This window comes from Ptychodera flava, chromosome 10 (assembly GCF_041260155.1).
Source record: "Ptychodera flava strain L36383 chromosome 10, AS_Pfla_20210202, whole genome shotgun sequence".
In the NCBI taxonomy this organism is placed as follows: Eukaryota; Metazoa; Hemichordata; class Enteropneusta; family Ptychoderidae; genus Ptychodera; species Ptychodera flava.
Window position 1 is genome coordinate 22,278,074 of NC_091937.1, and position 26,408 is coordinate 22,304,481.

At 37.1% G+C, this 26,408-nt stretch overlaps 1 protein-coding gene across 1 annotated transcript; it reads left to right on the forward strand.

Moving 5' to 3' along the window:
* Positions 1 to 5,705: 5,705 nt before the first annotated feature.
* LOC139142259 (zinc finger MYM-type protein 2-like) lies at positions 5,706 to 7,889 on the forward strand. The gene is made up of 3 exons (XM_070712144.1): positions 5,706 to 6,450; positions 6,926 to 7,190; positions 7,478 to 7,889. Exons 1-3 carry the CDS (start codon positions 5,720 to 5,722, stop codon positions 7,730 to 7,732), a joined length of 1,251 nt encoding a protein of 416 aa, XP_070568245.1. The 5' UTR covers positions 5,706 to 5,719; the 3' UTR covers positions 7,733 to 7,889.
* Positions 7,890 to 26,408: the final 18,519 nt, after the last annotated feature.

Sequence of the window (26,408 nt, forward strand, 5' to 3'; positions counted from 1 at the left end):
TATCACAGATAATTTTGCAACTTTCGAATGCAAAATGTATCCATGTCCAATCAGCTTGACGCGGCACTGATAATAGCCCATGTCGTACCGTGTAACATCTTCAATTCGCAAATTGAATTGCCCCTTTTTGTCGTCAGTGATAACAGAATAGCGTGACATATTCACTGACCGTAAATCTATATTTGGTCCCATAGTTTGTGCAATTAGTGTGCCTCTTTTCATCCAATGGATTTCCATGTGACTGGAATTGGTATTCTCCACTTCACAGTCAATAATTCCCGTTTTAACCCTCAGGTACTTGAACACTTACTGGCTCTTTGACAAACGAAGGTTCACGTATTTGTAAAACTCTTAGGTACCCGCTGCCGACGGGCGACTGTATATTGCGCATGCATAGGTTACCTTCGTCAGCTTTACGAACATCAGTGATCGTCAAACGACGTACGCCATTGATGTTTCGTGTCGTCTTGTATTTCAAACGTCTGTATTGATATAAGTTCGGTTAAGGTACCAATTAACGGGAACTCGTGCTTGCCAACGGTGTAGCGTCTTACAGCGAAGCGTTACTGACGTACCTTGTATTGCAGTAGATCACTTGGTCCGAAGCGAAATAGTTGTACGCGTGCACTTCTCCCAAGTTCCAAACTATGATCAACATAATGACGGCCAGGTATGACGTAATACACTTGAACCCCATTTTGGATTTGTTCTTCCCAAAAACTCCTTTTCGTAAAGATAAAAAAAGCGAGTGTACATAAGGCACTTCACAACAAGTTGGTACAAAAGACTGTCTTGTTTTCGATCTGTGACATCAACGATATGTCCCCTTCTGTCACATTCTTATGGGATGAAGTTTATAGATTAAAGTGCATGTGCCGGCTCTGCGCACTAATCATCGACTGTATTATGTTGATAAAAATAAAACAAACAAAACGTGAGGAAAATTAGAGTCTAGCTGAGCAAGCAACAAGTCACGGAAATTATAAACAAGTACGCTGGAGGAAGTAAGATAAGCCTGTGTTTTACCCACAGGTTTTACCATTGATACTTTCCGGGCCACGTGCCCACAATTTCAGGACGGCATGTCAATTGGCATTTGGCTTCCTTTCATATTGTGACTAAATGTCTCAATAATGAGGGTTCATCGCTGGATTAGATGTTTTCGTTGTATCCTTTCTTTTTTCTGTTGATGTATAATTATTTACTTTTGTATTATTTTGTTTGCTTTTTAGACAAGGGCTCTGATGTAAATTACAAATCATTTGTAATTCAGATTACCCTCTGTAAATAAAGAGTAGTAGTAGTAATAGTAATTAATAAAGTATTATATAGAAATAATAACACGAATAATAATAGGTTCAATTTCCGTGAAAATTTCACCATAAGGGTATTTTGGGTCGAAAAGACCAAATATGATATCGATTTCACCGCCCCATGTTTCCATGGTAACCATTTTAGGGGTTGAAAATTTCAGTTTTTCAAATATCCAATGAAAAGTTACTTTGATTGATATGAAAATTATCTAGCGGGGGAGTTCGGGTCAGAGAACACAAAAACCAGACTATTTTAATGTTTTGAGTTGCCATTGTAACTATTTTGGGATTGAAAATGTTACTTTTTCCCTAATTCCTATTAAAGAACTATTGATTGATGTAAAAATTGATAATAAGGGTTTTTCTGGTTAGCACACCAAAAAAAATCACACTCATTTTAATGTGAGATGTTTCCATGGCAACCATTCAGGAGTAACAATTACCAGTTTTTCAAAGATTTCACCTAAAATCCAGGAATCAACAGAATGTGTTATATCAAAGGGATATTTTGGGTTAGAAAGACCAAATATCCAGTGTAAAAATCCAGTAATCAACAGAAATATTATACCAAAGGGTTATTTCGGGTTAGAAAGACAAAATATAATATCCATTTTTACTGCCCTGTGTTTCCATAGTAACCTATTTGCGTTTCAAAATTTCTATTTTTTTCCTTAGTCCATTAAAAGAAATCCCAGTTACTATGCAAATGTTCTCCTAAGTGTATTTATAACAGCATGTTCATTTTTGTTTTATGTTGCCATAGTAACCATTTTGGTAACCACAGTTTTTTATTTAAAACCGTAGACCCTCGAGAGGGTCTATGCTAAAACATAATTCACTGTTTTTTATTTATTTTATGGATTTCAACTTTTAACATTTGTTCTATAATAATAATAATTGTAATTTCTTTGCCTTCATTCTAGAAAGAATAATAAAGATAATGTATATTGGGGCCATTTTGGTCAAAATTATGTTTTCCATTAATTTTAGTGTGTTAGAATTAATTTTACATAGACCAGAAATAATTTTTCAAGCATTTTTAATTGTATTTCATGCAGTCATCCCAAATAAGTGTTATATAGTATATTACTAACTTATTATGCATTTATCGAATTAAGTTTATGCCTTAAAATTAATTTTATGTCCTGAAATTAATTCTACTAGTATCCGAACCCAATCCTCCTTACCACCCAACGTACAATTATATTTATCACAAGCAGTAACAGTAGAGCACATTTTTTGGTTTCATTTATAACATAATTCACTGGTACTTATTTATTTTATGGATTTATAATTAACGACGTATAATAATGTTCATTTTATGATAATTTATTTTGATTTCTTTGCCTCATTCCAGGAAGAATAATGAAGACAAATTATATATATTTCTGATTGTTGAACTAAAGTAAAATTATGGCCATGTAGTGGTGCATGATTTTTGTGTGACATGGCGTGACCCCATAAACTCTATGATTCTGATGATTAGCTAGATCTCCCCTTTCCATGGTAGCAATTGCTAAATTTGAACATGATCTCTGTATACCTTTAAACATTTTTTAAAACCCAGCAGGCCAAGACAAGGGGAAATATTACAAGTTAAATGTTTCATGTTTAATATTGGCCCAGGGCTCGAAATTAACTTTTTCCCTGGTAGTCCACTTGGGCAACCATATTCTGAAGTTGGTAGCCCGATGACACTGGCTGGTAGCCCATGCATATTTTAGATCAGGGGTATCTTTTTTCGTTAACCAGACAAGAAAGAGCTATTTTACAAGGTTCTGCCCATGAAGTGAATTTTCTAGTCTTTTGATGTGTATACTTGCACACCTATAATGCTCAAGGAAACAGGTGTAATGGACAACAGTGGGACTCAAAAGTTTTGTGACCTATAAACAACCCGTTTCACTCTCACAGTTGTATGCAAATTTTAAAAGTCGCCATGACAACATGACAACAATATGGCCTTTTATCTGTAGCAGGGCTAAAATAGACCATGGCCCTTCTGTTGGGAGGAGGCATAATTTCCGTGTCATTTAGATTGATACATTATTATCAAAATGCAACGAGAATGCGTTTTTATTGGCCATCGTTTCCTGTGCCTGTCATTCAAGTAGGTCAGTTCAGATATGGAAACTTTGTTGCAAAGTTCCACCTCACGGCCGGTCGTCTCCAGAACAAAGTCATACTATGGCAAATTTCTATGCCCAGCTGGGTTTGACTACATTTATCTAGCTCGTCCCAAAGTGACGGACGCATCTTTCTACCTTTCAGCTTGGTGAAAAACGCATTTATTGATTCGCCAAAGGCCTGTGGACTCGCTTATTTTTGCACAAGTGCTACATGGACATAGGAAAAAGTTGCTGAATACTCACTGTTTCAGTGAATCAGCCATGATGAGAGTTCTCAAATCAAAAAATGTTGCCGAGCTCGAATACAAATGTCTTCAACGTCATTGTTATACAAGAGTTAGCATTCCAAAGTCTGTAACCCTGATTTTCAAAGTTTGGAGAAGGCCGGCATTTCCATCTGAATGATTGAACGACGTGAAACGCAAAATTCCATCGCATATTATCTGGCAATATGTACAGTAGAAATACTGTATACCGTCGCTCCAGGTACGTATAGGCTTATAAATACTCCACAAAATGGCCACAGGCGGCGTTAACTTTCTTAAAGGATTTCCTAACATCCTACTTGTTACCTTAGGGACTCTCTTGTGATGTCCTGAAAAGTATTCTCTGCAGTAATTCCAGGTTCTGTCAACATGCAAAGCTCAACGACAAGATTATAGCACGAGACGTAGTGTACAGACTACACATTCACGCGCAGGTAAACTCAATTGCGCATGCTCATATTGGCAGACTACACTGGCAAACGAGTGCGCATGCGTGAAGGTATATATTTGCAGCAAATACACTGGCAATTTACACTGGCATAGACTCTCCACGGTTGTTGTGCCTTGTTTTGTGCGCGCCCACGACTGCCACGATGGGCCTGCATTCGAACACCTCTTTTTCAGAATTCCCACAGCTTCAATGAACTGTTATTAGATTTCTATATTATACTTATAGCCCCTTAACTTGTAAAAATAATAATAATAATAATAATAATAATAATAATAATAATAATAATAATAATAATAATAATAATGTCTCTGTACTGCAACTTTACTCGATGAAGATGACAACATTACCACTCTACACAATATGAAAGTGAACATAAGGTGAATGATTTTAATACAATAACACAACCCAACCATTCATGAACACAAAAAAACTGAACATGTTCTATGTTAAGGTAGAACGCACCTCGGGGACAGAAATTCAGGCCTTCAAATTTTATCAATTTTCTTCTGACCTACCACTTGTGGGGGCTCATTTTGAAGCTCTTGGCGAAAGAAAAGTTTTCACCGTCTTAGTTTTTCGAAAATCGAAAATTTATTTTTTCTCATAGAATTAACACAGGGATGGCGGCCATTTTGGATTTCAAATCTCGAGAAATCGCAAGTTATTTGTCTCTCTAGTACAAAAGTTTGCACGGTGACCCCTGATTTTTATTCTTGATTTGGTAAGAGAATGGTTGAAAGTTTCACTGAGGAAGGTTTGAGCAAAAGTTTAAGTCTTTCACTTTCGAGGTGCATATTACATTAAAGCATGGATTGGGAACGAAAGGTCCTATGTATACGTCCATGAATAAGATTTGCTTTACACGAATCTCATTAAAACCTTTATTGAACAGTTCTAAGTATCAATACGTTATTGCAGTACTTTTATTCATGACATTTCTTCATCATAAAGAGTCATTTATATTGTAATATTTATAAACTGCAATCAAACCATGAATATGTTTACAAATATGCTGTCCTGTTAATCTGTAATTGACGTTTTGGTAGTACACAAGAATTGCATTAATTTGCTATTTAGTTCTATTCACTTTCTATATTAGAAACTTGACAGAAGTCTCATCGTTCCATCTTACATTGAAGTAGCCAAAGTTTCGCTACAATAATTCACAACGCAACAGAAGTGAAACGGTGTCACAACGCGACTGAAATCTAGGCAACCTAATGATGATATTTATCTATGCACTACATTGCTATGCTGGAGTGTCGAGGTCACCATCCTATGCTGAGTGACAGCGATGAAGAAGTGTTCATTACACAAAATACTTTCCGAAACCCACTGAAAGTGATAACCCTGAAGAAGACGACTGGCTGTTTCAAGACTTTGGAGAGTTACTGGGTGAACTGGGAGAAGGCTCGGCACAAGTAGAAAGTCTCGCTGTCGACGTTGCGCCTCCTGGTATGTCAAGCCTGTTCCACTGCTTGTAAGAGACACGTTGCCTGTTCATTCTGACACACCTTGCCCCTCCCGTTGGATATAAAAAGTGACAAAGAGATAGAAAGAATGGCGATTGAAAGGATTCCTAAAAACACCCTAAACAAAAATAGTTGGGCCGTAAACACATTTAATTTCTGGCAAAACGAGAGAAATAAGTTGGCCTTAGACCCGTCATTTAATATTAGTGTAATACATCCTAAACTCGAGGAAATGACGAAAGATGAATTAAATTTTGCATTGTCACGCTTTGTTTCTGAAATAAAGAAAAAAGATGGAAATGATTATCCTGGACAAAGTTTGTATGAATTAGTGATGATTATACAAAACCATTTGTCAGTAATGGGTAAAAGCTGCCAGTTTCTGAATGACCCCACCTTTAAACAGCTAAAAGATACTTTAGATTGTATCATGAAAACAAGGAGCGCTAAAGGAATTGGTACGGAAAAGCGACAGGCCATGGTGTTGAGTGTAGACGATGAGAACAAATTTTGGAGCAGGAAATTGATTGGCGATTTTACACCACAAACTCTATTGGACGCTCAGGTCGTCCTTTTCGGAATAAATTTTGCTTTGAGAGGGGGCCAAGAGCACAGGAATTTACGCCCTGGCCAAATTTGCAAAAAATACTGTGAGATTGTTGGGAAATATTATCTGGAATACACCGAGGACGTGTCAAAAACAAACAGTGGTGGCTTGGCATCAAGGAAAGTGAAGCGTAAAGTTACAACTGCGTTCGAAAACACAGACTGCAAGGAGAGATGCATTGTGCGATTGTATGATACATACAACAAACTTTGGTAAGAATCCTGTTTTGCTTCAGTGTTGAAGTGTACTTTACTAGAGCCATGGTAGATGTTCCAAGTATATCGTGCCTTGATTATTTTGGTTGTGGCGCTTTCCACTGCGCATAATGTGAACAATTAATTCGATTGTCCGTCTACTGGGTCGTCCACTACGACGCTCGAAATTATTAATTTTCGGTGGTTTTGTAATATTCTGAGTAAAATTTGTTGAACGAGAAATATTGGCTGATAGAGGGCGCCTTTCTTCAAAATTAAGCCCAGTGAACTTATATATTTTTATGAATAAAAACCTTGGGCATATTCTGCCAATAGCTGAAATTATCTGACAAGCATGGATAACGAGATGCATACAACCTTAATGTTAACGTTGACATGATCAGTATACTATATTACTTCACCAAGTCCAACTTTTAATTGTATCCCTAACCGATTTCGGTTAATTAACACCGTGACGTTTATGTCAATTTAGTCCTTCAGATCGCCCTCAAGACGTAAACTATTTGCAGCCGGCCAAGAAAATAACCGCAGATTGTTGGTATTCTACGATGCCAGTTGGGAGGAATACACTAATGAAAACTGTGGCAAGACTCTGCGAAAACGCGGGAATTGAAGGATACTATACGAACCACAGTCTACGGGCCACAGCTGCCACTCGCTTATTTGCCGATGGTATGGACGAACAACTAATTGCTGAAAAAACGGGTCATCGAAGTTCTGCTATTAGATCTTACAAGGTAGTAATAAATTACAACATAGTAAATTATAACTCGAGACGTTTATTCATGTAATTGATCAAAAGAAAACTTGTATCATTAACTTTGTATAAACTGATAAACTTTTGGGTACAAACGGAAAAGTGGTACCGAATGAATGACGGTAGTTGGACTATCATGCGATGGCATTTCTAAAATGTTTATATTTGCTCTGGTTTCAATGCCGTGCAATTTGCCGATGTATTGTTCACGTGCATAATCAAAAATCTTAACTGTCTCATTTAATCAGTTTTGTATTTGTGTTACAGAGAACAAGCATCGAACAGCAGTTCAAGGTGAGCAAAGTTTTGCAAGGAAGGCCACCTAAAATGGCGAAGTTGGCAGATTTTGGGCCGGGAAAACAGTCGATAAAAGAGGAGTGTGACGAAGAATTGAAGTGCCAGGTGGAAGAATGTTCGAACGTCGAAATTCATAAAGAAAACAAGAGCAGCGTCCGTTACGTTCATTTTGAGGCCGATCTTCCAGAGGGAGCAAACATATCTTTGAATTTCGATAAAAAGTAATGTTGTAATGTAGACATTCAATTAAATCATGGTGTATTAAAGTCCCTTCTACTGTCATTTGTTGTTGGGTGTTTTTGTAGTGTTTCTGTTGTGTCGGTCACTGTGTGGTAACGGCCACCTGTTGTCAAGTTTGCACTCGTTTGATTTCGATATTAGATATTGCACCGGAGCAGTGCAATATCTAGATATTGCACCGGTGCGGTGCAATATCTAGATATTGCACCGGTGCAGTGCAATATCTAGATATTGCACTGCTCCGGTGCAATATCTAGATATTGCACCGGTGCAGTGCAATATCTAGATATTGCACTGTACCGGTACAAAATTGAGAACAGGTCGATGTTTATCTAGCAGAGAACTGCACGACAAAACAAAGACCATGGCCAAGAGCAGTGTTGTAATATTGTTATGAAGATGTCCCACTTATATCGTTCACAATAGATGGAAGTAACTCGAGATTTTATTTATACAATAAACGAAGTTGCATCGCTTAATTTTACCAAAAATGAAATCCAAAGTGTTTATCACTTTAGGAATGATCAATGTAAGCCAACTCGTGATTCATGGAAGTTACTGAAGGAAGTTTAAGGAGGTTACCTTCCATTGTTTACAATCTGCAAATGGAGTGATTGGTACTCGATAAATATATGAGTGCGTTTAGGCTGTCTTACCACGGTATTTAAAATTATTTCTCATTTTGAGCTCGAAAATAAGACTTAAGAAGAAGCCCCATGTAATTATCCAGTGTTCAAGCTGTTTCATTGTGTGCTTAGTTTATAGTCATCGGCAGAACACAGTCACGACTGTAGGAACGTAAGTGTCGATCTTCACAGTTTGTGATGGATAGCATACATGATGGATATCGATTAAATCAAAATCGAAATAAAGACATTTGGCCTTGTATTTGCATGATATGGGAACACAATTATGTGAATTTAGTCCTAGTATATCACGGCTAAACCGTCTGTGAGTGACTGACTCATTGCAACGATGAAGCATTTATATCAGTTACCAATACAAAGGAAATGAATAAAAAGTCAATTTTACAACAAACCCTACTTGTCATTTACTGACATATAGGAATCACAAAGGAGTTGGCATTTTCTAAAATTGGAATGTTTTGCAGACCAAATTTGACAAAATAAAAATTACACTTCTGCCTAACATTTGAATTAGTTGGTGTCCGACGAGAGACACTGATTTCTTCAACAAAGTGGAACATTAATTACGGATCAATTTCCATGACATATCGTTAAACACACCACATAGGCCTAAGAGCTGCATTTTATTTAAAACCAGACGGAAATATTACAGAATAATCGAAACATTTCGCCAGGAATTCTGGTCAGACATACTTTATTTCATTCGGAATTTCGAGACCTTCCTGCTGTCAATACTTATTTATCACGTTTCTCGTTTAGTGGAGTCGGATGTATGATCCTTGGGTATTTTGAGGAAAGAAATTCAAAAATTGCTCCTTGTTTTGAGAAACCGTCCTTGACCTATTGGTAAACTACCAAGTACAAGATTTTATGAAGAACTCAGTCTATTGCATGATTTACTTGGGTCATATTTTTAAAAACAAACGAGCGAAGCAACTTAAAGTTTGCAAAAGTGGTCGTTTGCTTCTGATTGTCTTGGAATTTACCAAATATGTCTACCATGGGAAAAATTGGAAGTCGAATAGTATATCTGTAACGCCAGGGAATAGAAGAAGTTTCTATATTCTTTTTCCCTGGGAAGAAATCCGAATATGAGTGTACTGATCTAGAGAGCCCATTTGACTGTGATTGGACTGTGATAAATAAATAAATATATATATATATATATATATATATATATATATATATATATATATAATATATATAATATATATATATATATATATATATATAATATATATATATATATAAGTATACGTATGTCCTTGTGGGAGTTAATTTACAGTGCTCGAAAGCAGAGCGGTATAAATAATAACACAAACTACTTCAAGTACAAAGTAATAATAATTGTTACTTAGTTTTCATGCATCCTGCAATCTACAGAGAGAAGATTGCAGCATGCATGAAACTCTGGTAACAGATATTTTTACTTTGTACTTGAAGTAATTTGTGTTATTATATATATTTCTTCTGATAAAATCAGACCTGATATATGATAGAACTATCAGTAGTTCACAATTAATCAGATATCTTGAAGTAACAGTGTATGTTGGTATTGCAATGCTGTGCATTTAACTGGAGAGTATTGTCTTTGAATGTAACTATTACCAACACAATCTAACTATTACCAACACAATCATAACTTTGAAGTCAAGGTATAGACGGTAAAACGGGTATGCGGTAGAGGTCACCTCAGTGTGCCCACTTTCTATATACATGCCGTATACTGTCCTGTATTGTCATCAAGATCTCCCCGTCATCTATCTAAAGTATAAGTTTAAGATAAAGGAGTGACGGTGCAACGTTCGTGTTGTGTGTAATTCATTGGCCAAATTCAAGTCACTTGTTCATACATTACATCGTCGCATACTCTGTTGCAATAAACTTGCTCATTTGATATATCGCCACTGAGATCATTGACGTCGTTGTTATTTAAACTTTGAGATGAGTGCCTCCCGTCAGTTGTATGTCGTGTTATACGTCTTCTTTTCTTGTAGCTGAAGAAGATAGCGATAACAATCAGGATAACGAAGACAACTATTGAGGACAGAGTCAGTAAAAGACTGGTAGAAGTGAAGCGTATCTTCTTGGCAGCGGACTGTGTCTTGGTAAAAACGATAGGTGTGATGATTGTCACAGGCCTTGCGAATGGATAACGAGACGGAAAAGCTGTCGAAATCGATGTTGATGTTTCTGTTTCAGACATTTTTTGTATGAAGACGGTTGCTTTGTCAGTTATGAAACTTCTTGAATTCCTTGCTTTGCACACGACAGTTACATTAATTCCATTCGTTTCAAGCGTAGAATTCCTTATCGTCAATGAACTTCCACCTTCACCTTCTTTGATTTCAAACTGAGTGTCAATGTTTGTGATAATTTTGTCGTTTACTAGCCATCTGTATTCACTCACTTCGGGATTTGCACGCACAGAACACGTCAAAGTGATTGGTTCACCATGTCTTACATTGGTGGTCTTTGGATAAAGAGAGACGATTGGCTGGAAATGTACATTTAACGGCCCTACGGTACAGTTTCGATCAGTCAAAATGGCGTCTCCAAGCAACTCACAAGTTACAAAAGCACCGTTGTCGTCTGCGGACAGAGTCCATTTTCTTCGGCTGTACATGTAATTGTAGCGATGTCTGTATTCGCTCCGCGTACTGTTCCATAGTTCGTCACCCTTCGACCATCGGAGCATTACTGGAGCGTTACCCCCTCGCGTTGTACAGTCAGTAATAATCTCTTCTCCATCTTTGAAGAAACGTTTCTGCGATACCAATGTACACCATGGGTATTGAGATTCTGGTGGGTATATCACAGATAATTTTGCGACCTTCGAATACAAAATATATCCGTTTCCAATCAGCTTGATGCGGCACTGATAATAGCCCGTGTCGTACCGTGTAACATCTTCAATTCGCAAACTATATCGCCCGTCTTTGCTGTCTGTGATAACAGAGTAACGTGAATTTCTCTCTGGCCGTGAAGCTGTATTTGGTCCCATAGTTTGTGTAATTAGTGTGTTTCTTTTCACCCAATGGATTTCCATGTAACTGGAATTTATATTCTCCACTTCACAGTCAATAATTCCTGTTTTGGTCTCAGGTAATTGAACACTTGCTGGTTCTTTGACAAACGAAGGTTCATGTATTTGTAAAACTCGTAGGTAACCCGCTCCCGACGAGCGACTGTATATAACGCATCGGTAGTTACCTTCGTCAGCTTTACGAACATCACTGATCGTCAAACTGCGCACGCCAGTGGAGGTCCGTGTCGTCTTGTATTTCGATCGCCTGGTATTGATATAAGAACTGTTCAGGTACCAATTAACGGAAACTCGTATCTGCCAACGGTGTAGCGTCTTACATCGAAGCGTTACTGACGTACCGTCTATTGCAGTAGTGTCACTTGGCCCGAAGCTGAAATATCCGTACGCCTGCACTTCTCCGAAGTTCGAATTTATGATCAACATAATGACGGCAAGATATGAATGAGTGCACTTGAACCCCATTTTGGTTTAGTTTTTCCAGAAAACTTCGTGTCGTAAAGACAAATAAGCGAGTGTACATAAGGCACTTCACAACAAGTTCGTACTAAGGCTGTCTTGTTTTCGATCTGTGACGTCAACGGTATGTCGCTTCTGTCACATTTTTATTGGATGATGTTTATAGATTAAAGTGCATGTGCCGGCTCTGCGCACTAATCATCGACTGTATTATGTTGATAATAATAAAACAAACAAAACGTGAGGAAAATTAGAGTCTAGTTGAGCAAGCAACAAGTCACGGAAATTATAAACAAGTACGCTGGAGGAAGTAAGATAAGCCTGTGTTTTGCCATTGATACATTCCGGGCCACGTGCCCACAATTTCAGGACGGCACGTCAAGTAGCATTAGCTTTCCTTTCATATTGTCTCTAAATGTTTCTCTGCCTCAATTTTTCTCTTTGAACATTACAACATTACCATAGTACACAGCGACAATATGACAGTGAACGTACGGGCAATGATTTCAATACGATAACAGAACCCTACCACACGTGAACACAATTAAAAACTGTACATATTCTACGTTAGAGCATGGATTGGGAACAAAAGGTCCTATGTATACGTCCATGAATAAGTTTGCTTTTCACGAATCCCATTAAAACCTTTATTGGACAGTTCTAAGTATCAATACGTTATGGCAGTATTTTTATTCATGAATATGTTTACAAATATGCTGTCCTGTTAATCTGTAATTGACGTTTTGGTAGTACACAAGAATTGCATTAATTTGCCATTTAGTTCTATTCACTTTCTATATTAGAAACTTGACAGAAGTCTTATCGTTCCATCTTACATTGAAGTAGCCAAAGTTTCGCTACAATAATTCACAACGCAACAGAAGCGAAACGGTGCCACAATGTGACTGAAATCTAGGCAACCTAAAGACAATATTTATCTACTAATGAACTACATTGCTATGCTGGAGTCTCGAGGTCAGCATCCTGTTATAGTGACCCTGGACACACCCGAGTCTCGAATTCACCAATATTTGATCGGTCGTGAGTCCCGTACTACCAGCCTGTGGGTATATGACGCTCATTTCCTTAAATCAATGTGAAGGACGAATGAAAAAGTGAAAGTGATTAAAGCGATCCTGATTGTAAACGTAGAGAAAGTAAGACTGTCGCTTAGAGTTGGTGGGCGGGGAGGGGGTTTTGGGAAAGTTCACCGGTGTCATTACCATGTAGTCTGTCATTAGTGTTGGACGTCCACGTTGTTTATTTCACCTTAGTATTCTTTGTTTATTTCATGTGACATTAGAAAATCTGCCTTGTGCAATATTCTATCCTCAATCTGACAGTGTAAAACAACGACAATTGTTTTTATCGACACAAAGTTACCTCCCTATTAGCGTTTCTTCGATATGATTGGTGTTACATGCAATGTCTTATGATGAATTTCATCACCGTCTCTGTCATTTTAATGAAGCTGTTGATTTTGTTATTTTGCAATTTACATTCCTTAAAACGTTCGCCAAGTAACTATGCCAGAGCCATACCATAAATCTATCCAGTCAAATAGCGCAGTTGGCATGTCAAATCTACTATGTCATTGTTTCCATCACCTCAGAGTTAATAATGCCAGTAACAATACATGTGACTTTTTATGAAGATGTCCCACTTAAATTGGTTGACAAAGCAGGCATTGACTAGAGCTTTATTTCTTAGCCAGTAAAAAAGAAGTTGCATATGTATCGCTTAAGTTTATGGAAAATGAAATCCAAAGTATTTATCACCTTAGGAAATATCAATGCAAGTCAACTCGTGCATCATGGAAGTGACTGGAGGAAGTTTAACGAGGGTTACCTTTTTATTTTTAATATCTCCGAATGAAATGATTGATACTCGATAAATATATAATGAGTGCATTTAGGCTGGCGAAAATAAGCTCTAATGTTGGTTTCACATAACAGGGCACATTTTGTTTGAAATCATTTATTTGTGAAGGTTCATTAACTTGTAATTAATTTGTTGACCCTAGATTAAAATGTTGGTTATATACACATTTAGCATAACAAGCAGTCCGACGGTAAATTTTGTTACAAAGAAGTGTAAGTTTATTTAAAAGTACGCAAATCACCCGATTTGTTGGCTTCTTCTCCCCTCGTTTTCAACATTTCAAAAATTCTTACTCCACTCTATTAAGGTCAAATTTCGTGAAAATTTCACATGATGTACTTTAAATAGCAAATAACAAACCGATTTGAAAAACACGGTGTTGGTTAAAAAAGTGCGATGCTATACCTTCAATGTAAACAGTATTCTACTGTATGTGACTGGCATATTTTGCTGTTACACTTGACATAACTATACAAACAAATGGGCAACTCTTTACTGAAATATTCAATGAAAATGTACTTGAAGTTTGTTCATTGCCAACAGCCAACACTAGTTAAATAATCATGTCTTAAAATGTTTTAGTTTTGTTGCTCATATGATTCAATAACACATATAGTGACGTGACAATAATTTTTCAAAGACCAGACAGAATGTCACACAATAATCGAAACATTTCGCCAGGAATTCTGGTCAGACATACTTTATTTCATTCGTAATTTCGAGGCCTTCCGGCTGTAAAGCAAAAGTACATCCCAAAACTCAAACATAAGACACAGGGCACCATCTCACCCATTGCTAAATAAATTAGACTATCCGACTAGAAAAACAATCAGAGGAATCAAAGTCATTAACGTTCGCTGCTGTCTTACCACCGTGACGGTATTTAAAAATTATTTCTCATTTTGAGCTCGAAAATAAGACTTAAGAAGAAGCCTCATGTAATAATCCAGTGTTCAAGCTGTTTCCTTGTGTGCTAAGTTTATAGTCATCTACAGAAGACAGTCACGACTGTATAGGAACGTAAGTGTCGATCTTCACAGTTTGTGATGGATAGCGTACGTGATGGATATCGATTAAATCAAAATCGAAATAAAGGAATTTGGCCCTGTATCCGCATGATATGAAACAAAAGTATGTGAATTTAGTCGTAGTATATCACGGCTAAACCGTCTGTGGGTGACTGACTCATTTAAGCATTTATATACAAAGGAAATGAATAAAAAGTCAATTTTACAACAAACCCTACTTTTTATTTACTGACATATAATCACAAAGGAGTTGACATTTTCTAAAATTGGAATATTTTGCAGACCAGACTTGACAAAATGAAAATTACACTTCTGCCCAACATTTGATTTAGTTGGTGTCCGACGAGAGACACTGATTTCTTCAACAAAGTGGAACATTACGGATCAATTTCCATGACATGTCATCAAACACACCACATAAGAGCATTTCATCAAAAACCAGAAAGAAATATCAAAGAATAATCGAAACATTTCGCCAGGAATTCTGGTTAGACATATGTTATTTAATTCGTAATTTCGAGACCTTCCTGCTGTAAATATTTATTTATCACGTTTCTCGTTTAGTGGAGTCGGATGTAAGATCCTTGGGTATTTGGAGGAAAGAAATTGAAAAATTGCTCCTTGTTTTGAGAAACCGTCTTTGACCGATCGGTAAAGTACCAAGTACAAGATTTTACTAAGATCTATTGCATGGCTTACTTAGGTCATATCTTTACAACAAATGAGCGAAGCTACTGTAAGTTAGCATAATGGTCGTTTCCTTCTGAAAGTCATGGAATTTACCAAAAATATTCACCATGGCCGAAGTGGAAGTGGAATAGTATATCTAGGCTAGGGAGTAGAACAAGTTTCTATTCTTTTGCCTTGTGAAGAAATCCGAATGAGTGTACTGATCTAGAGAGCCCATTTGACTGTAATTTGACTGTGTGATATATATATATATATATATATATATATATATATATATATATATATATATATATATATATATATATATATATATATATATATATATATAATATATATATATGATATATATATATATATGATATATATATGATATATACACACACACACACACACACATATATATATATATATATATATATATATATAATATATATATATATAAGTATGTCCTCGTGGGAATTAATTTACAGTGTTCAAAAACAGAGCGTTATACATAATAACACAAACTACTTCTAGTACAATACGAAAGTAATATTTGTCACTTAGTTTTCATGCATCCTGCAATCTACAGAGAGAAGATTGCAGCATGCATGAAACTCTGGTAAGAGATATTTTTACTTTGTACTTGAAGTAATTTGTGTTATTATATATATTTCTTCTGATAAAATCAGACCTGATATATGATAGAACTATCAGTAGTTCACAATTAATCAGATATCTTGAAGTAACAGTGTATGTTGGTATTGCAATGCTGTGCATTTAGCTTGAGAGTATTGTCTTTGAATGTAACTATTACCAACACAATCATAACTTTGAAGTCAAGGTATAGACGGTAAAACGGGTATGCGGTAGAGGTCACCTCAGTGTGCCCACTTTCTATATACATGCCGTATACTGTCCTGTATTGTCATCAAGATCTCCCCGTCATCTATCTAAAGTATAAGTTTAAGATAAAGGAGTGACGGTGCAACGTTCGTGTTGTGTGTAATTCATTGGCCAAATTCAAATCACTTGTTCATACATTACATCGTCGCATACTCTGTCCTTCAAATGGCTGTTGCAATAAACTTGCTCATTCGATATATCGCCACTGAGATCATTGACGTCGTTGTTATTTAAACTTTGAGATGAGTGCCTCCCGTCAGTTGTATGTCGTGTTATACGTCTTATTCTATTGTAGCTGAAGAAGATAGCGATAACAAGCAGGATAACGAAGACAAGTATTGAGGACAGCATCAGCAAAAAACTAGTTGATATGGAGCCTATCTTCTCAGCAAAGGACTGTGTCTTGGTAAAAACGATAGGTGTGATGATTGTCACAGGCCTTGCAAATGGATAACGAGACGGAAAAGCTGTCGAAATCGATGTTGATTTTTGTGTTTCAGACACATTTTGCACGAAGACGGTTGCTTTGTCACTTATGAAATATCTTGAATTCCTTGCTTTGCACACTACAGTTATATTAATTCCATCCGTTTCAGGTGTAGAATTCTTTACCATCAATGAACTTCCACCTTCGCATTCTTTGATTTCAAACTGAGTGTCAATGTTTGTGATAATTTTGTCGTTTACCTGCCATCTGTATTCACTAACTTCGGGATTTGCACGCACAGAACACGTCAAAGTGATTGGTTCACCATGTCTTACATTGGTGGTCTTTGGATAAAGAGAGACGATTGGCTGGAAATGTACATTTAACGGCCCAACGGTACAGTTTCGATCGGTCAAAACGGCGTCTCCAACCAACTCACAAGTTAAAAAAGCGCCATTGTCGTCTGCGGACAGAGTCCATTTTCTTCGGATGAACATGTAATAGTTATTATGTCTGTATTCGCTCCGTGTACTGTTCCACAGTTTGTCACCCTTTGCCCATCGAAGCATTACTGGAGCGTTACCCCCTCGCGTTGTACAGTCGGTGATAATCTCTTCTCCATCTTGGTAGAAATGTTTCTGCGATACCAATGTACACCATGGGAATTGAGATTCTGGTGGGTATATCACAGATAATTTTGCAACTTTCGAATGCAAAATGTATCCATGTCCAATCAGCTTGACGCGGCACTGATAATAGCCCGTGTCGTACCGTGTAACATCTTCAATTCGCAAATTGAATTGCCCCTTTTTGTCGTCAGTGATAACAGAATAGCGTGACATATTCACTGACCGTAAATCTATATTTGGTCCTATCGTTTTAGCAATAAGTGTGTTTTCCATGTAACGAAAATTTATATTCTCCACTCCACAGTCAATAATTCCCGTTTTACCCTCAGGTAATTGAACACTTGCTGGCTCTTTGACAAACGAAGGTTCACGTATTTGTAAAACTCGTAGGTAACCCGCTCCCGACGAGCGACTATATATTACGCATGCGTAGTTACCTTCGTCAGATTTACGAACATCAGTGATCGTCAAACTCTGTACGCCAGAGTTGGTCCGTGTCGTCTTGTATTTCGATCGCCTTGTATTGATATAAGAACTGTTCAGGTACCAATTAACGGAAACTCGTATCTGCTAACGGTGTAGTGTCTTACAGCGAAGCGTTACTGACGTACCTTGTATTGCAGTAGTGTCACTTGGTCCGAAGCTGAAATAGTTGTACGTGTGCACTTCTCCGAAGTTCGAAATTATGATCAACATAATAACGGCCAGATATGACGTAGTACACTTGAACCCCATTATAGTTTTCTTCTTCCAGAAAACTTCTTGTCGTAAAGACAAATAAGCAAGTGTGCATAAGGCACTTCACAACAAGTTCGTAAAAAAGGCTATCTTTTTTCGATCTGTAATGTTAACGGTATGTCCCCTTCTGTCACATTTTTCTTGGATGAAGTTTATAGATTAAAGAGCATGTGCCGGCTCTGCGAACTAATCATCGACTGTATTATGTTGATAATAATAAAACATACAAAACGTGCTGAATATTAGAGTCTAGCTGAGCAAGCAACAAGTCACGGAAATTATAACCAAGTACCCCGGAGGAAGTAAGATAAGCCTGTCTTTTACCATTGATACATTCCGGGCCACGTTCCCGCAATTTCATGACGGCACGTTTATTAGCATTTGGTTTCCTTTCATATTGTCTCTAAATGTCTCTCTGTCTCAATTTTTCTCTTTGAAGATTACAACATTGCCACTGTGCACAGCGACAATATGACAGTGAACGTACGGGCAATGATTTTAATACTATAACAGAACAAAACCGTCAGTGAACACAATTAAAAACTGTACATATTCTACATTAAAGCATGGATTGGGAATGAAAGGGTCTATGTATACCTCCATGGTTAAAATTTGATATACGCGAATCCGATTAAAACCTTTATTGAACAGTTCTAAATATCAAGAAGTTACGTACAGTATTTTTATTCATGACGTTTCTTCATCATAAAAAGTCATTTATATATTTATATTTATAAAATGCAATCAAACCATGAATATGTTTACAAATATGCTTTCCTATAAATCTGTAACAGACTTTTTTTGGTACACAACAATTGCATTAATTTGCCATTAGTTCTATTCACTTTATATTCGAAACTTGACAGAAGTCTTATCGTTCCATCTTACATTGAAGTAGCCAAAGTGTAGGTCTATTAATTCATAACACAACAGAGGCGAAACGGTGTCCCAACGCGACTGAAATATAGGCAACTTAACGACAATATTTATCTATGCACTACATTATTATGCTGGAGTCTCGAGGTCAGCATCCTGTGATAGTGACCCTGGACACACCCTAGTCTCGAATTCATCATTATTTGATTGGTCGTCAGTCCCGTACTACCAGCCTATGAGTGTGGTGCTTATTTCCTTAAATCAATGTGAATGACGAATGAAAAAGTGAAAGTGATAAAAGCGATCCTGATTGTAAACGTAGAGAAAGTAAGACTGTCGCTTAGAGTTGGTGGGCGGGGAGAGGGGTTTTGGATAGGTGCATGCGCAGGTGTCATAACCATGTAGTATGTCATTAGTGTTGGACGTCCACGTTGTTTATTTCACCTTAGTTTTCATTGTTTATTTCATGTGACATTAGTAGATCTGACTTATGCGATATGCTATTCCCAATCTGATAGTGTAAAACAACGACACCCATTTTTTATCTACACAAAGTTACCACCTTTTTAGCGTTTCTTCGACATGGTGGGTGTGGCATGCGATGTCTTATGTTGAATGTCATTACGGTCTCTGTCATTTTAATGAAAATATTGATTCTGTTATTTTGCAATTTATATTCTTTAAAACGTTCAAAAAGTAATTTTGCCAGAGCCATACCATAAATCTATCAAATCAAATAGCGCAGCTGCCTTGTCAAGAATCTCCTATGTCATTGGTTCCATCACCCAATAGTTAAATTCTGAAGCGGTAAATAATACCAGTAAGTAAATTTCTATGAATATGTCCCATTTAAATTGGTTGACAAAGCAGGCAGTAACTAGAGAGTTATTCTTATCCAGTAAAAATAAGTTGCATATGTATCGCTTAATTTGACGGAAAATAAATTCTAATGTTTTTCGTCTTTTAGGAATGATTAATGCAAGCCAGCTTGTGCATCATGGAAGTTACTGAAGAAAATTTGATAAGGGTTGCCTATTACTGTTTAATATTGCCCAATGAAATGATTGGTGCTCGATAAATATAAAAAGAGTGCATTTAGTTAGGAAGAAAATCAGCTCTAAGGTTGTGTTTTACATAACACAGCATATTTGCTCACAAATCATATTTTTGTAAAGATTCATTAATGTTTCATTAATTTGTTGACCCAAAATTAAAATGTTCGTTAGGTACACCTTTAAACATAACAAGCAGTCCGACGGAAGGGTAAGTTTTGTTACAAATAAGTGTAAATTTATTTAAAATTACGCAAATCAGCCGATTTGTTGGCTTCTTCTCCTCTCGTTTTAAACATTTCAAGGAATGTAGAATTCTTCATCTTCAAACAGAGTGTTAACGTTTGTGATGACTCTCCAGAGAGGGAAAAAAAGCTTGCCATCTTGCTTTTTTGAAGAGGGTTACAGGGAGAGAGATACCACCTCCCAGAGTATGATAATATCGATGTAACACATAGTAAGGATTTCGTGCAGTTCTATACGTTAAATACTTGGAAAGAATCTCTCTTTCCATATTATGACAAACTTCGTCATGAAGATTCAGGTCATGATCTAATTGTCTAATTCTTGAGAGCATATCAGAAAAATATATGTCATGATGAGATTACTCAGCACATCACACTGTTTAATATTCCTTAATACATACATAATATACACGAGATCCACTGGCATCCTGTATCTGTAACTTATGTCAATCACTCGAATGAACTTACCCTTAGTCCTAGAAGTAACAACTTATTACAATTCAAAATTATCTTACGGGGTATGTTTGTATTATTACCATAAAAGTACCTAACAAAATCGCTGATTAAGTCCTATTTTTCTTCACGTGTGTCAATTTAATTCACATATTTTAAAGGCATATTCGGGAAGTTCCAAGCAACTACCTTACAACTTTTAATTACATAATCGTACAAGCACTCCGCAACGACCCCCTTTCTTATGTTTCATTATGAAGTTCCCGAAGGGTAAAGTTGCACATACACTTTCTGACGGGCATCCATTGCACGGGGTCAGGCTACACTTTTACGAATATGTACGAGGTGACAGCTTCAGGTACCGTAACCCTGCAGGGTGTCTTCGACAGAAAATCTTTCAATTCATCAAGAATATATTTAATTGGAAAAAGTGTATTTGTGCACAACGCCCTGACACCGTGGCGGATCGAAGTAAAGCGTTGTTACGGAGATATTTTATCCCACACAAAGGTTAATGAACCTGGCGGTCATCGACACCAGTAAAATTGTTAATTAAAACAACAAGATCTTAATTATAAGTTGATTTCCATAAAAACCATATTTGAGACAAACGCACAATAACGTTAATTACGTTTTACGAGGATGGTTACGGAAGTCTGGATGAAAACAAGAATATATTTGAATTATATTAAGAATTATGAAGCTAGTCAATTACGTTTGCATATTAATGGAAACCGGTCAATTTAAGATCAAGACCTGCATTGATGTTTATGATTGGATGTATCATTTTATCTTTAATTCATGTCTATCGTATGATCCAAACCACGCCTTAAAGATAACGTTTAAAATCCCATCCTTAAACATACAACGAGCAGAGAGTTGCTCGAGGAGATTGGAACATTGAGAGAGGAACACAGCGGACCCAAGACATTTAGACTATGGGAGAAGCGTATCTTGGGCGATGGCAACTGTCAAGCTTGTCTACAGAGAAATAAAGTCTATGTAGTACCAACGAACTCTGAACGTCTCGTGTAGTCAATACACTGAAGATCCCCAGGTTATCTCTCAGCAGCCAAGGCGAGTTCAACATATAAACTCCCCATGAAAGAACGAATAGTAAAAGGGTGAAAGAAACGTTACAATGAAGAAGAAAAAACGCTTAGTAACAGCGTATAGAACAAGGCTCTAGTTTTATAGCAACTCTATGGCAAAATAGCGAACTGTATCAGACGCTCAGTACAACGAGAAGACAATTTTGTCTGTCGCTTTTGTTTTTGAACAATGTCATTATATTCACGGTACTTCTACTTATAATTACATTGCAATTTCCTACAGAAAATATCAGACATGAGTTACGTAGGATTACATTGATTATTTGTAATTTTACTGTCTTCTGTAAATATATGTTCGAATTCCAGCAATTAATCTACTTAAATTTATTATAGATGTATCTTACAAGTTACTCCAGCTTACAATGTCATTGTTTCATGATGAAATACTAGTTATTAGAAGTTGTCTGTATTTCTAATAATGCCACTTATTGTAGCTTAAAGTTATTGTATGTGGTGATGTTGCAGTTCTGCGTAAATGATGGGATCGTCTTGCCTGTGAATGTGCGTTTCGATTTGACTGTGTTCAGTGTTCTGGAAGAGTTCAAGGTCAGCGTACACCAACCTTAAACGTTCAGACTATGTCCACTTTCTTCATGCGTTCCATGCACATTGTCATCAAGAGCACTCTTTTGCCGTTGGAAAGGTAAATTTTCATACAAAGCTGAAGCAGCATCACATTCATGCTGTCCATCATCGGTGCTATTCATTGTCACCTGTTCAAATGACGATTTGGCATTGTTCTCTGCGCATGCGCCAGTCGGCGAGTCGAATTCTGCTTCAGGGCCTATTAACGCCGGGCAGAAACTACTTGCAGTTGTAATCGTCACCCTGTCGTCTAAGTGGCTGTTGTAATAAACTGCTTCATTTGAAGTACTGCCGCTTGCATGATTGACGTAATCATTCTCAACAGCGATTCTGTTCATAAGTACTAAACTCTGCAAAGAGTACATTCTGCCAGATATGTGTCGTCCGGAACGCCTGCGTTTGTAGATGACGTATAACGCGATAGCAAGGTATACGACAGTAAACCCGACAACTAGTATGGACAGGACCTTTGACAGATGCGTTGAGGTGGAGCTTATCTCCTTGGCAACGGACCCTGTCTTAATAGAAACAACAGATCCCAGGATAGTGACAGGCCGTACAAGGGCACGGTGATTTGCAAAACCTATACTCAGGCTGCTCTGAGACGGAAAAGCTGTCGAAATCGATGTTGATGTTTCTGTTTCAGACACTTTTCGTATGAAGACGGTTGCTTGGTCAGTTATGAAATTTCTTGAATTCCTTGCTTTGCACACGACAGTTACATTAATTCCATTCGTTTCAGGCGTAGAATTCTTTATCGTCAATGAACTTCCACCTTCAGCTTCTTTAATTTCAAACTGAGTTTCAATATTTGTGATAGTTTTGTCGTTTACTAGCCATCTGTATTCACTCACTTCTGGATTTGCACGCACAGAACACGTCAAAGTGATTGGTTCACCATGCCTTACATTGGTGGTCTTTGGATAAAGAGAGACGATTGGCTGAAAATGTACATTTAAGGGTCCTACGGTACAGTTTTGATCAGTCAAAATGGCGTCTCCAAGCAACTCACAAGTTACAAAAGCACCGTTGTCGTCTGCGGACACAGTCCATTTTCTTCGGATAAACCTGTAATTGTAACGATGTCTGTATTCGCTCCGCGTACTGTTCCATAGTCTGTCACCCTTCGACCATCGGAGCATTACTGGAGCGTTACCCCCTCGCGTTGTACAGTCAGTAATAATCTCTTCTCCATCTTGGAAGAAACGTTTCTGCGATAACAATGTACACCATGGGTACTGAGATGCTGGTGGGTATATCACAGATAATTTTGCACTCCAATGCAAAATATACCCGTTTCCAATCAGCTTGACGCGGCAATGATAATTGCCTGTGTCGTACCGTGTAACATTTTTAATTTGCAAATTATATCGCCCTTTTTTGTCGTCAGTGATAACAGAGTAACGTGAATTTCGCACTGGCCGTGAATCTGAGTTTGGTCCGATAGTTTGTGCAATTAGTGAGTTTCTTTTCATCCAATGAATTTCCATGTAAGTAGAATTAACATTCTCCACTTCACAGTCGATAATTCCCGTTTTACCCTCAGGTACTTGAACACTTGCTGGCTCTTTGACAAACGAAGGTTTACGTATTTGTAAAACTCGCAGGTAACCCGCTGTCGACGAGCTGTTGTATATTACGCATGCGTAGTTACCTTCGTAAGCTTTACTAACATCAGTGATCGTCAAAAGACATACGTTATAGCTGCTTCGTGACGTCTTGTATTTCAACCGTGTAGTATTGATATAGGAACCGTTAAGGTACCAATTAACGGGAACGCGTACTTGCCAACGGTGTAGTGTCTTACAGCGAAGCGTTACTGACGTACCCTCTATTGCAGTAGTGTCACTTGGCCCGAAGCTGAAATATCCGTACGCCTGCACTTCTCCGAAGTTCAAAACTATGATCAACATAATGACATCCAGATATGACGTAGTGCACTTGAACCACATGTTTAGGATTTGTTCTCCCCGAAAAAAAAACCATGTCGTAAAGACAAAAAAGCGAGTGTGATGAGGCACTTTACAACAGATTTTTAGGCTATCTCCTTTTCGATCCGTGACGTCCTTGTGACATATTTTTTTATTGGACGAGGTTTATAGATTATGTGACGGTTCTGCGCACTAATCATCGACTGTATAATGTTGATAATAATAAAACATATAAATGTCAGGAAATCAATATTAAAGAGTCTGGATTTAAGCGGAAAGGTGCCGAGCAAGCAAGAAGTCACGGAAGTAATAACCAAGTAATGTGGAGGAAGTCAGATAAGCCTGTGTTTTGCCATTGATACATTCCGGGCCACGTGCCCACAATATCATGACGGCACGTCAATTAGCATTAATGTCGGTTCAATTCATATTGTCTCTAAATGTCTCTGTAGATCAATTTTGCCCTTTGATTGAAGATGACAACATTGGCACTGTCTTACACCGCGACACCATGAAAGTGAATGTGTAGTCAATGATTCTAACACTGTAACTGAACACGGCCATCCGTGAACACATATTCTATGTTAAAGCGAAGGAATGGAGTGGGGCCTACTTTCCTGGTTAAAATGTGCTATCTATGAATACAATAATTGTTAAAGTCTTTATTAAACAGGTGACATAACCATGCAGAACATAATTATTGTTCATGATTTGTACATCTACGTTATTTCAGATTCAATTGGCAACTCTGAACAAAGTTTCCAGCATATTTGAGTTCCTTCGCTATTATGTGTGTGGCATCCATGTGTTATGTTTGATTTCATCAAATTCTCTGTCATTTTAATAGACTGTCGATATTTTTGCAATGCACCATCACTGAACACGTCCATATTGTAACTTTGCCAGGCAAGCAATAAATCGACCAGTTCAAATTACATATCTGCCCAGATCATTGATATCATTGATTCGAATACCTCATCGTTAATTCTAACACCAGTAACAATACATGTAACTCTATATAGCTTGAATCCCTTGACAAAGCAGCCAGCAACTAGAGACTCGTTTCTTATCTTGAGAAACAAGTCGCCATGTATAGATTCAGTTTAAGGAAATAGAATCAAAACCAGTCTCACTCTAGGAAAGATCATAAGACGACCAGGACATCACGAAAGGAAGTTTGGAAGTTTGATAAAGATTGCATGTTATTGTTTAATATCACCATCTGCAACATTAGGCAGTGTATATGTATGTCCGGTAAGATCATTTGCTTTCCTTTTTACGTTACACACTTGTTTTTATGAGTAATTTGTAATATTACAACATTCAACTATATAGCATCTAATACTTTTGAGAAATTTGATATACAAGTTAATCCAATTATCCCACATTAGTTCCAATCGTGTTACATATATATATATATATATATATATATATATATATATATATATATATATATATATATATATATATATATAATATATATATATATATATGACCGGACATACATATCATATTGCAAAAGAGTCAAAACTTTGCACCATGAATTCTGATGAAGACATTTTTATTTCCTTTGTTATTATAATTCAACTCCTATCTGTGGTACATGTATATCGATGTGTCACAAATAATCAATCAAAAGGCCCTGGACTGAATTTATTACCAAACAAATCTGACCAGCTGACTGGCAAAACAATCAGGAGAAATCCTTGTTAGGTCTTTTATTAACGTAGGCTTCACTCCTACCTCTCCTCTTTCTTCGTCACACCGTACTATTTAAGATTTATTTCGCATTTTTAAGAGAAAAAGACTACCGGAGGACGAAAGTGATCGCTTTGTTTTCGATCTGATTTCTAATTTTTGCACGTTTTGCAATAATCTGCAGAAGACCGGCCATGGCCTCAGAAACACACTGAAACCTATGATTACTATCGATGAAAATCAACATAAACAAATTGAAATTTGACCGTTGTATATCTC